Source organism: Natrix helvetica, assembly GCF_964273705.1.
Source record: "Natrix helvetica genome assembly, chromosome: 2".
Taxonomy (NCBI): domain Eukaryota; kingdom Metazoa; phylum Chordata; class Lepidosauria; order Squamata; family Natricidae; genus Natrix; species Natrix helvetica.
Genome location: NC_138552.1, coordinates 118,754,548 through 118,766,916, shown reverse-complemented (window position 1 = coordinate 118,766,916; position 12,369 = coordinate 118,754,548). Strand labels below are relative to the sequence as shown.

Here is a 12,369-nt window from a genome sequence, read left to right as displayed (position 1 = left end):
AGTCCAGTTGGAAGATAAGTATAGATACACATCTTTCCCACATAAGAAGAAGACTCTATTTTCTCCTACACACACACCTATGTTCATGGAGAAGGCATGGGCTTGGAGGTTCCTTTCATTAGTCCAGGCCTGTAAGGTTCCTGCCAGGAACATACCAGTTAGGGGTTGTAATGGAGCTTCTTGGTTAGGGTCCTCTTGCTTATCCTTGAGGACTGGGCCTTCAAAAAGATAATGGGCACTGGTGTTTCTGGGGGAAAGTGAAAACATAATCTGTGATGGATTGAATCGAGAGCCAAATTGGGAATCCAGGTGGCTGAAATGGCCGTGGTCATTGACCGTCGTCAAATTCCCTCCCCATCTGGTAACGGTGAAAGGTGGCGGAAGCAAAAAGGTGACCTTCTGTTGGAAGAGGTTGTGGGAAGAAGGAGAAATACTGTGGGTTAGTTTTACATCCATACGTGTCTCTCTAGGGCTAAGGTATAATTCTAATGTACATTGCTCTTCAGCCAGTGTTCCTACAGGAATGCCAGGTTCCTGATATTCGTTTGACACACAAGGAGGGCGACCTCTACACCAACGGCTATAGGGCCAACTATGGGAAGGCTACTAATACCCAGCTTTTCTAATGCACTGTAAAAGTCACCATGCAACTTTGCTTCCACTGATTGGGTTTTCCATCTGCCACCCTTCAAAAAGGCTAGTGTGGCCCTGGTCTTTGCCCAAAGATCTGGCTCAACCTAGACAGCATGGTAAGATGAAGGGGCAACAGACGAGCACAAACAGCATTTTTTACCTAGTGCGGGGTCAGATTGATTAATTAGACACTGGCCTAGTTCCAGTATTCTCAACATATAGTTCCCTTCCCTCAATTGTCGCAGAGGCCTGTTCTTCCTTTGTTCCGCACCATGTTTCATCTGGATTGTTGGGCGTTTGTCCTTAGGGCTTGGAGTTGGTTTAGGTTGAGGGTACTGTCCCCACCGAGAGATGAGATGCCGGTGGTGGGAGGGAGCTTGCTCCAACCCCTCGTCCACCATCTCCAGGAACCCCATACCCTGGGCCCTGATCTTGTCCTGTTCTTTGGGATTCTCAACACCCCTGGAGCCTCTTTTAGGGGTAAAAGGAATTAATTGGTCATTCTTACAACATTGGGAATTGATGTCCAGAGTCTTATCACCCAGCATGCCACTGGCAAATATCTTCCAAAGCCACAGAACACCCATACTTGACATTTTAGAAGAGGCCTACCCCGCTATAATTCCTTTTAACTCACTTAATGGAATTACCACATCAGGAAGAAGGATGGGGTTAGGCTTGATTTGGGGAAGGACAATATCAATTTTGGACGATCCACAAAGCCAAGTCTTATTTGCTAAATATATTGCCCACAATCCCAAGACTCCTACTGTGCTACAGAGAACCCACTCCCATGGTTCCTCAAACGTAAGTGTCATCAGAAGATTCGTACTGCCCTTTGTCACAGTCAATGATTTTAGCCTCAGCACCTGTCTTTCGTGGGAGGGGGAGATTCCAGAAGAATGAATATCCAATACAACAAATCACAATAAGGGCAAGCACACTCACTAAAGCAATAAATAGTGCAGTTATGGCTATGCATGCTTGACTTTCCATACCCTGACAGGTGCCCAGACTTTCTAATACCTCTTATATCTAATAAATGGAACGTTGTCTTCCTCCTCCAAATCTTCAACCGTACGTAGAGGGTCAGCTTCCAGGGGGTGACTACCAGTAAGGCCTCTTCTGCCCCGTATGTAAAGTGCCCGTTGCCAGTAGGACAGTTATAGGGGCGCTTCTTCAAGCATACCACTAAAGGACAGGCTTTGTCCTGGTCTGCCTCCCAATACTCATCAGTAGCTGGCTTAACTCGAGTCCAGTGAATCCAAAACATGGATTCCAACACTCTTACTGCAGGTGGAGAACACATGACCACAGTATATGGGCTCTTCCACCTGGGTTTCAAGTTCTTTCCTTTCCAGTGTTTTACCTATACTTGTCTCCCACCTGAATATTATGACTAGAGGTGCTCAGAAATAGTGGGCTAAGGGACACACAATATTGTTGGATTTCTTTTGCTTGTTTAATTCTCTCACCATTTGACTCACTATTTGAGGTCCCTATTTGTCCTAGGTCCCCTACGTGATTTTTCAAGTTAGCACTTATAACTGGGGGTCTCCCAAACATCATTTCAAAAGGAGATAACCTAAGTCCTTTGCATGGAGTACATCTCACACACCAGAGTGCCAAGGGTAAGGCATCCACCCATTTCAGGTGGGTTTCAAGGCACACCTTGGTTATCTTTTCCTTAACAGTGCAGTTTGCATGTTCAGAGCGACCCCCACTTTGTGGGTGCAGGGAACAATGAAGTCTCCAGTGGGTCCCTAAGGATTTTGCTAGCCTTTGAATTACTTGGTGCACAAACTCAGGCCCATTGTCTGATGATATGAATGAGGGAACTCCATATTGGGGCACAATGTCTTTAAGTAGGATTCTAGCTACTTCGCGTGCCTGCTTTGTCTTGGTGGGAACACATTCAGGCCATCCAGTATAATTACACACTATGACTAGCATTGCCTTATACAGCCCACACTTGGGCATGTGTGTGAAATCAATAACTAATGAATCCATAGGGTAATATCCCTTGAGCTGACTTCCTGGCGGAAGACTAGGTCCTTGTCTTGGATTAACTTGAGCACATGTGTTACATTTCTCAGTTGCATGGGCAATGAGTGAAGGCAATTGATGTACATGATATGCTAAAAGGCTTTTGCTAATGCATTCTTGCCCACGTGAGTTGTTGAGTGAGAGTCTTTTACTACTGGCCAGGCTAAATTTTCTGGTACATAAATTCTTCCATCCATTCTCCCTGCTTATGCCCTTTCAAATCTACAGTTTCCTGGAGTTCCTCTCTTTAGAATATCTGGGGATCAGTCCCCTTCGCATTTCCAATGCTGCATAAGCTGTCATGTCAGGGTGGCTCTGATCATCTTGGGTTGCTGACAGCTTTGCTTCTCTGTCAGCTGCTCTTCCCTTTTCTGCTGGATCCAAGCATCCAGCTTGGAGATTGTGCAGATCCCTCATATGAGATCTTTAATTCCCCCGGGCAAGCACACTCGTTGCTCTTTGTTTCTAATACTTCACGAATTGCATGACTAGTAAATATAGTAATTGGCTGCCCACAAGTCAATTTATTAGTTTCCTTGATCAGAAGAGCAGTTGCGGCCAGGATTTTAAGGCAACGTGCCCTCCCCTTTTGCTACTTCATTGTTGCTTTGACAAATGGGTTGTTGCCACTTCCCTTTTCTTGAGTCAAGAAAGATTTCTCAAGGTTGGGAAGTCCCTTAACATGAGTTTGAGGCAATGCTTACTTTAAAATCTCAAATGCCTGTTTTGTGCATAACAGAGACAGGCTGGAGCAACAATGGCATATGTGCCTTTTGCCAGCATGTATCAAGTGACAAAATCAGTGAGTATTTTCTTTCCAAATAGCCCCATGAGCGTGTAAAACTCTAAATGCATATTTTCTGTCTGTGTAGACATTAACCACCTTCCCTTTTGCTAACTGGAGGGCTCTTAAGTGGGCGTGGGATTCTAGTTACTGACCCCTCCTTGACAATTCTACGAGCAGTTCCCCTGACCTCCCGCTTTTCCTGTCTAAGGGCCTTGGAGAGAAAAAATTCATTTCTTCTTGCCCTTTGAAGTTCCTTCTCTGAGATTTTGAGGCCACTTAATATATGCTTTGCATGCTCATTCCACAAGTTCAGAGAGTGCCTTTCCTGGCCCTTCCTTTTGTCTTCTATAATTTTTACCCTAAAGTCATCTGCAGAGTGACCAATGACTAGTTTATTACTTTATAATAACAGGATGAAAGGGTCCCCGAGAGGCTATCCAGCCTGACCCCATATGTTCACTCTTAATGTCCAAATCTCACTTTACGTTCTATTTTACTATGACCACCCCAGGAAGCACAACAACAAGCAGTATCTGCATAGGCTTTTGTGGCTGTGAGGTTATCAGGCATCTTTCCTGGTAAAACAGAAGATTAGGCCACAGCCCCAGACATCTTTATCACTTATAAAATTAGATCAGCCCCAAATGGCCCAGTGTTTTTTTTCTTTGAGGTTTTAAGAGAATTTGCTCCGCAGGTAAGCAATAACAAGGACCAGCATTTGGAAGCCTCCTGTCCCCAAGCCAGAAGTAACAAAATTTCCTCCAATCCTCTTTTAAAGCCATCAAATAAACAGCCATTGCCTTGCTTTTGGCAAGAATCTGATGATAATAAAATAACCCTGGGTAATCAACTACTTCCTTTTTGTGAAATAAAAAAACCAAGGTCCTATTGTGAATTTCCATTCATTGGAGGACTCCTGGAGTTCATGATTAGCAAGAGGGAGAAGACCTCCTACTGCACTTTCACTATACCATGTGGGACTTTGTAGACTTTGATCATGTCTTGTCATGGTCACCTGTTTTCTAAGCCAAAGAGTTGCAAATTTCAGGTCTTTTTCAGAAATGTGTTGGACACCCTGACAATTTTTCTGACTCTATATATCCTTTCCAGCTGTATTATTTCAGCTGCAGACTTTTTCCACAGTGGCTCCTGCTCTAGGGAACATCCTGCCTTTGGAGATTAGAATGGCTCCAATTTTGTCAGCCTTTGTAAGGGTCTGAAAACCTGGCTATGTTCCCAAGCTTGGGGTACTGAATGCATCAAGGGCCCTGTTTCCTGGCTGCATTGTTAACTGACCAAGTATCTTGGCTGCTGTGTATATTTATTGTATTGTTTTTGTTGTTTTAAATGTTTTTAGTTTTTTAATATATTTTTGAATTGTAAGCTGCCTGGAGTCATTGACTCAGATGGGCAGCTATAGACATTGAATAAATAATGAATAAGATTATATGTGACAATTCTAGATGAGAATGCATCATGCGTTTGTATAAAGGCATTACTATGTTGGCAGTTTTATTTTCAGTCTCTTTCTTGATTATCTCTTGTGTGGAGCTTGCCTTATTCTTTTTTCTTTTTGATTAAAGTTTTTTTATTTTTCCATTTTTATAACATATAATCACATGTATACTATTACATAATCAACATCTTATTGTATTATTAAATGTTTACAACAGTTCATCTTACCAACAACTCCCCAAAAACAATTATTGGCTCTTCTGCTCTCCATACATCAAATTTGTACTTTATCCATCACTTTCTTCTCCCTCTCTCCTCCCCCTCCCTACCTCCTTTCTTCCCTCTGTCATCCTTCCCTTCTCAACTTCCCCTTCCTCTCTCCTTCTCCTCCCTCCCCTTACCATTCCTCATTTTCTCCTTTTCTCCCCCCTGCCCTCTCTCCTACCCCTCTCTTCTTCCCTTACCGTTCTCCTCTACTTCCCATTCTTCATCTCATTTACTTGGTATATTTCAGTTTCTGAGCAAGCTCCCTTTTATGTTGATGGTATTTATAATTCTTTTTCAATATGCATATTTAATTTTTCTCCTCTTTTTTAGTAAAAAAAGATGATATAACAGAAAAGTATATATATATTAAAAGCACAATGACTATATATATATATATATATATATATATATATATATATATATATATATATATATATATATATATATATATATATATATATATATATATATATATATATATATATATATATATATATATATATATATATATATATATATATATATATATACACATATATATATGTATGTATGTCTTTGGTTGTTCGGGTTTTCTCCCGCGTAGAATTGGAAGTATCTTCACGACGTTTCGATGAAGTCTCATTCATCATCTTCCGGCTGGTGCTTCCGGCTTGGTGCTTGCTCCTGGAAGCACCAAGCCGGAAGCACCAGCCTGAAGATGATGAATGAGACTTCATCGAAACGTCGTGAAGATACTTCCAATTCTACGCGGGAGAAAACCCGAACAACCAAAGACATACATACAAACACATATAGTCATTGTGCTTTTAATCCCCTCCCCAAACTAATTTTGGTCGAGCTGTAGACCTGGTTACAATTCTCAGCTATTCTCATCATTATCTTTATATAGTTATACATCTTACATGCCCCCAATTTGTGATTCTGTCATTTTATCACAATAGTTTCCCATTGTAGGTATATTTCATATTCCCTCTCCATTTTTCTATACCTTGAATTAGATTACCCTTAGTTATCTCTAGATGACAATCTTCGCTGTTCAGTGTTCATTACACTTCCCTTAATGTATTATATAATGTAACAAGTGCTAAACATCTCACTTTGTTCATCATCTTAAAGGTTCTATATATGTCCATGTTACATAGATTTTGACCCATGCTTAGTTGTCCTTCTATTGTCATATTCACACAATTCGCAACTCAATTTAATTACCATGTTAAAAAGGTAAATCACAAACCTCTGCTTTACAAACTCCCCATATCAGTTTCATATTCATCCATATTCCATATATTTTAACTTTTATTTAGTTATCTTTCCATTATCATGCAACTCCATTTTATTATCATATTTAGGAATAAAGCCCTTATCTTAACTTTATATTTTCCCATATAGTAGTTTCTAATTATCAGGTTTTTTCCTGGTAAGTCTTTTGTCCCACTTCTCTGTTCCTGACTTCTCCCTTTTCTTTATTTTAACACATCCACTCCCTTCAAATTTCCCCAGGTGACGAAAGGAATAATTTATATTCCTCTTTGTTGGGGGATAACCTCCTGCTTCAATTTTCCTTATATCACTAACAGTCTCCACGACCACTTTTGTCAGCTTTGTTTTCCCTTTTGCTGGGACATCTTCCCATTTCACAATTTTCCCTACACCATTGCTGGGACCAAAGGAGTCTTTTGTCTGCTTTTTATTTCCCTCCGCTTCTACCCCTTCAATGTGTCACCCCCCTTCTTCTTTGAGTTCTTCTATAGCTATCTACTTCTCTGGATTCAAAATTCTAATTAGGCTTGATTTTACTGATTTTACTGATTTATGTGTCAACTTGTAAAGCGTTTCCATGACTACTATCAAGTTGACATAGAAAAAGGGAGAAAAGGGAGAAGAATTCCATGCATACCTTTGGCCAGAGTCAGGTCTCATATCCCTACAGCTGGCGTGTGAAATGTGCATGTTCATAGCCTGCCACAGCACCTTGTTGGTGGATGTGATCTATAACACAGACAGAAGGGAGGGGATACAGGAGTAAAGTTCAGACACCATTAAGCGGACATTATGTATATTCTTTAAAATTCCACATAGTTCTTCAAATTCCCAGTTTTCCATGTTGTCCAGTTCCAAAGTTACAGATAATTATACAGTTATGCAGTTCTTGTTTCAGAGTTCTGTTCCACCTTAAGTTTGTCTGCTTCAATTGCTGTGGGGAAAAACGATGGTGGCCATCTTAGTCTTTTGTTCTATCTTAATGTCCAGATCACCACCAGACCACCATAAATTCAAACCGGAAAAGAAGCTGGGGCCATCTTACTCTTTTGCTGAGCGAAAAAAAGGAAGGAGAAGAAGAAAATAAAACAAAGCAAAAAATACTTTCGTATTTCCCAGTTTGGATTCCGTTATTATTCTGTTGTTGTTCTTTCCCTTACCGGGTCTGGTCTCTTGTAGTTGCTCACAATATATCACTTGGAACAGGCTTGCGATCAGCGAGATTCGGGTATTCTTCTTGCCTTCTACTTTTCAAAGTTCTGATTTATGGCAGTTGCTTAATTAAAACTTCCCGCACAGTCAAAGTTAGGTTATCAGTTATCAGTAAGAAGAAGTGCTTCTTTTTTCTTTTGGAGTTAAGATTTATTAATTGGAAAAAGTTCAAACAGAATAAACCTTTCAAAATGTTTGGTTTTTTTTCAAATCCAAAACCAAGTTTAAAGTTTATATTTGAGTGGGTTTGTCATTTCTCTGTTTCTCTTTTCTGTCCAAAATTGTTTTGAATAAATAACTTTTGGGGGGGCTGGTGTTTCAACCCTCCATTTTCTCTTTCTTTCTTTCTTTCTTTTTGGAAAAGTCCTCATCTGACCATCAATATTATTTATGTTCTCAAGATTTCTATGCCTTTTCCAGGTTTGATTTATGGCTGTGGGTTAGATAAATTATCTTACCGGCCGTTCATCTCTTCCGAACCCTCCTGTTCCTTTTGATTTGATAAGAAGTTCAGCATCTTGTCAGCCATATTTATAGGCTGTTGCCCCGACTCTGATTCAGAAGACAAATCTCTGACCTGCAAGGAATCTGTTACCTCCCCCTGGGTCTAATGAGATGCTGTCCTTTATGGCTCCCCCTCCAAGGGGGGGGGGGGGTTCTGGTCCAAACAGACCTCAAAGTGTCAGACAGGGTTCATGTGAGCCTCTTGAGAGCCCACACCCTCCACATCTGTCCAGCTGAAGAACTTCCTGTTGACTCTCGTGGAGCTTGCCTTTTTCATGGCAGCTGCACATTGAGTCAACCTCTTGAGCTACCTATTATGTATTCAAGATCCTTTATATGGTTACTTACAGGCAGATCTCATAATTGTGGACATGAAGCTAGTTTTGTTGCCTAGTTTGAATTGAATTGAATTTGCTATAAACTTAACAATTCACATATTTAACAAGTTATTTTGAAATCTTTTACCATCTCATTTGATTCTCACTACTTTAGCAGTTTGGTATCCCAAGCCAGTATCATTTATGAAAGTCCTTCCTTTTTATTTTCTGCAATGATAAAAATGCCTGTTCATTCCCAAATTTTGCATGTCATTTTTAATCATTCAATAATACATAAAAGGACAAGTGTCTTTATCTATGAAAAAAAGTTTACTGAATAGTTTTTGTTAAATGGCTTTGTCAAAGCTTTTTTGAAATTTTATAGAAATCTATACAGGCTTTCTTCCATTCACAGGCTCCATTGTGAGATTCCATTGTGGGAATCTCAGAAAACTTTAGAAGGCTGATGAGGCAAGATTTACTTTTGCAGAATCCACATTGATTTTTCATAGCAAGGCTTGTTTCTTTATATGTTTAAGGGGTTTTCCCTTCTTTAATAATGGTTTCCATCCATTTTTCAGTTACTAATATGTCCGTCCTATAATTTCTTGTTTCTGTAGGGTGCTGGTGGTTCAGCTGGAGCTGTTGGAGAACGTGGTAGGTCTGGTCCTCTTGGTAAAAAGGTCAGTTTTTTTTAAATAGCTCTAATAATTATTAGTTAAATGACAGAAATGGTGGCAGTTGAAATAAATCTTGTTTTCACTACCTCACATATATCTTTCCAATCTTAACCACTACATCAAGCTGGCTCTCAAAAATTGTCTATAGAAACTAAGAATATTGTTAATTTTTAAAAAAATATTTAATTTGAGATCACAATATCATTAAGCTTTCCCATTGGAATGTTGAATTTCCCCATTGTATCTTGTTTAATTTTAAAAGTGCATGGGGAAACGCAAGTTTAATGGTTGACATTTACTCAAAAATACTGGATTCTTTATCACTCCTATTATAGCAACTTGGAAGTTCTCCTGAACTCAGATATACTTGAAGGAGCAGCTTCAGCTGGTGCACAAGTTGTGTTTCCTCTGTGAATGGGAAGCTTTGGTGACAGTACCTCATTAAAAATTGATTACTGTAGTACACACATTATTTGGACTGCCATTGAAGACTACCCAGAGATTACAGTGGGTGCAAAATGTGGTAGCTTGCTTGCTCACAGGTGAAATTTGCCTTACCAAGATAACATCTTTGCTGCAGTTGCTATATTGGCTTTCAGTAGGCGTTTGACTGCAATGCCTTTAAACTTTTGAGTGGCTCAAGGCCCTATTACCTGTAGAACCATTTTCTCTGACCAGAACTTGTCCATCCCCTGTGCTTAATCTAAGAATTATTCCTTTGGATTCCACCCTGTGGGCTGTCAGGAGAAGGGGAGTCCAGAGACAGGCTTACTCAGTGGTTCCCCATTTGTGGAATAGCTTTCCCCTTGAGGTCCTCAACTATTGACTTTGAGGAAGTGCTTTATTGCTGCCCCTTTGGGACTCTGATAATGCTTACTCCTTGTTACTTTATATTTGGTTATTAAGATTTTTTAATATTAGTATAGCATTGACATTGTTGGAGGTAATATGCTGACTTTTTAAAACACTTATAAAGAACTGTAAAATGGTATATAAGTCTAATTGTTATTGCTATTGCTAATACTATTATTCTCTAAGCACTGTGTGTATATATTACATGATATACTCAAATAAATATTTCAGGGTGAAGCTGGTGAGCCTGGTCCAAAGGGGCCCATTGGTCCTCCTGGTCCCCAAGGAGAAATGGTGAGTGTTACTAGGAACCAGTATTACTCAGTACTCAAATATCAAGTATAACAGATTCCAGGGATTATCAACATTTTCTTGTTAAAGCATCGAGAACATTGTCCACATGTTTCTTGATTGGAAACCTTGATTGTTCCCTGCAGGTCAGTCCAGATGGCTTACAAGCCATTTCACAGGGTTCCATTCACTCCTGTAGTTGAAAGAACATTCTTAGTACTAAATTGTTTAGAATGTAATGCCTATTATGTTACAGCAAATGTGCAAAGAGACTTTTCAGGATCCCAGGACTGTTCCTTATTTTGATTTATGCCTTTGCATCTTGTAGGGAGATGATGGACGAGATGAAGTTGGCAAGGAAGGACCGAAAGGCAGAACTGTATGTTTAGGATCATTTTTTAGACTTATAAAAACATCTGAGATTTCTTTAATCCATACAGCATGGGCAGCAGCAGAATTTGCAGCAAGGAAACCAAAGGTCTCTTTCCTTCTAACACAAGACTGCCTGTTTTCTTTTGTTCTTCCTTGACAGTAACAACACCCACCTTCCCACACCCAATTTTGACAATATCTCTGATTTTCTTTCAAGCTCTTTTGTGTCCATGTCTCAAATCTACTTTTCCTTGGCCTTTCCTTCTCTTCCCCATACCTGTTCAGTAGGCAAAATAAATGAAATATAAAATCTGTAGTCTGCAAGCTGCCCTTCTTCTCCATTGAACCTTCCTGATCTGCATAATTCAATTCCATGGATAATTTTTAATTGATACCAGTAGAGGTATTTTTTTACAAACCTTTTTAAACACACTCATATGAGAAAGTTTTAAGTATTTGGAACAATGTGTTTGGGGGAAAAGATTAAACTTCATTATAAAGAGTGTGGTCTGATTTGAGTCATCCTCAGTGTCAAAGTAACATACCTTTGGGATTTGTGATTCCCCTTTTGAAAGCTCCCTGAATTTAACTGCACAGAATCCCCATGCAGGCTTTATTATTATATTGTGATTCTTCCAAACAGTTTTATTGATCATTTGGGTTTTTCAGCAGAACAAAATCTTCAGTAGTGCCTCTGTTGATACCCATAATCACTAGAAAAGAGATCAGGGGAGGTGGGAGGAAACCAACTCTTCTGCTTCTAAGACTTCAATTTCTTTTCTCCACAGGGACAACCTGGTTTCCCAGGATACCCAGGATCACGGGTATTTAAAACACTTCCTAGTCTTTGTAGAGTACTTTAACTCCTATGTGATCTTTATTAGAGAGTAAATGCTCTGCTTCTCATTTTGGATTAGGGTGTACCTGGAGATCACGGTGATGATGGTAAACCTGGACCCAAAGGAAGCAGTGGTGAACGGGTAATGCCATTTCATCCTCTGACTCATCTTCCCCCCCCCCCCAATGATTTTCTTTGTTCTAAATGTCATTTTGTAACTATTACTGGCAGTGCTATAGTGTACTTAATTAGAAGAAAGATAACAAAGTAAAAGTTGTATCACCCTGGCAGTGTAATAGGAGATGGGTTATTCTTATCTTTTATAATAGTATTTATTTAAATTTTGTTGCCGAGTTGGTATTGCTACTTTATTGTAAATACTAGAAGGGTCTCCTATCTGGAGAGCTAGAAGGCATTGATTTCATTCACTTGTAATTGGCTGGACAAGATGCTTTACACTGCCTGTATTCACACATATTATGATATGTGCATTGAAGTCCTATCTTTTCACCAGATGGAAGCCCTATCTTTTCACTAGATAACGTGTGTCTATACATACGTACGTATGTATGTGTGTATCAGTGATGTGCGGTGAGGTTTATGACTGGTGAGGCACTGACACAGTGCTGGGTTTCAAATATTTTTAGACTTGTAGACTTCAACTCCCATAATTCCACAGCCAGGCATGCTCAGTTCCAATTTAAAGCGACAGCATTTGTTTTTCTCCTTTGTTCCTTCTTTCTTTTTCTTTTTCTTCTCCTTCCCCTCCTTCCCCTCCTTCCTCCCTCTCTCCCTTCCTCCCCCTCTCTCAAACACACACACACACACACACACACACACACACACACACAGAAG

The 12,369-nt window shown here is 39.8% G+C and overlaps 1 protein-coding gene across 1 annotated transcript in view; it reads left to right on the top strand.

The window, feature by feature from the left end:
* Nucleotides 1-12,369, top strand: part of COL6A3 (collagen type VI alpha 3 chain) — a 167,534-nt gene that overhangs the window by 99,404 nt on the left and 55,761 nt on the right. Inside the window, exons 26-30 of the mRNA XM_081940022.1 lie at nucleotides 9,102-9,164; nucleotides 10,245-10,307; nucleotides 10,633-10,683; nucleotides 11,465-11,500; nucleotides 11,594-11,656. Of these exons, the coding sequence (XP_081796148.1) occupies nucleotides 9,102-9,164; nucleotides 10,245-10,307; nucleotides 10,633-10,683; nucleotides 11,465-11,500; nucleotides 11,594-11,656 (276 nt within the window). The remainder of the gene's footprint in view (nucleotides 1-9,101; nucleotides 9,165-10,244; nucleotides 10,308-10,632; nucleotides 10,684-11,464; nucleotides 11,501-11,593; nucleotides 11,657-12,369) is intronic.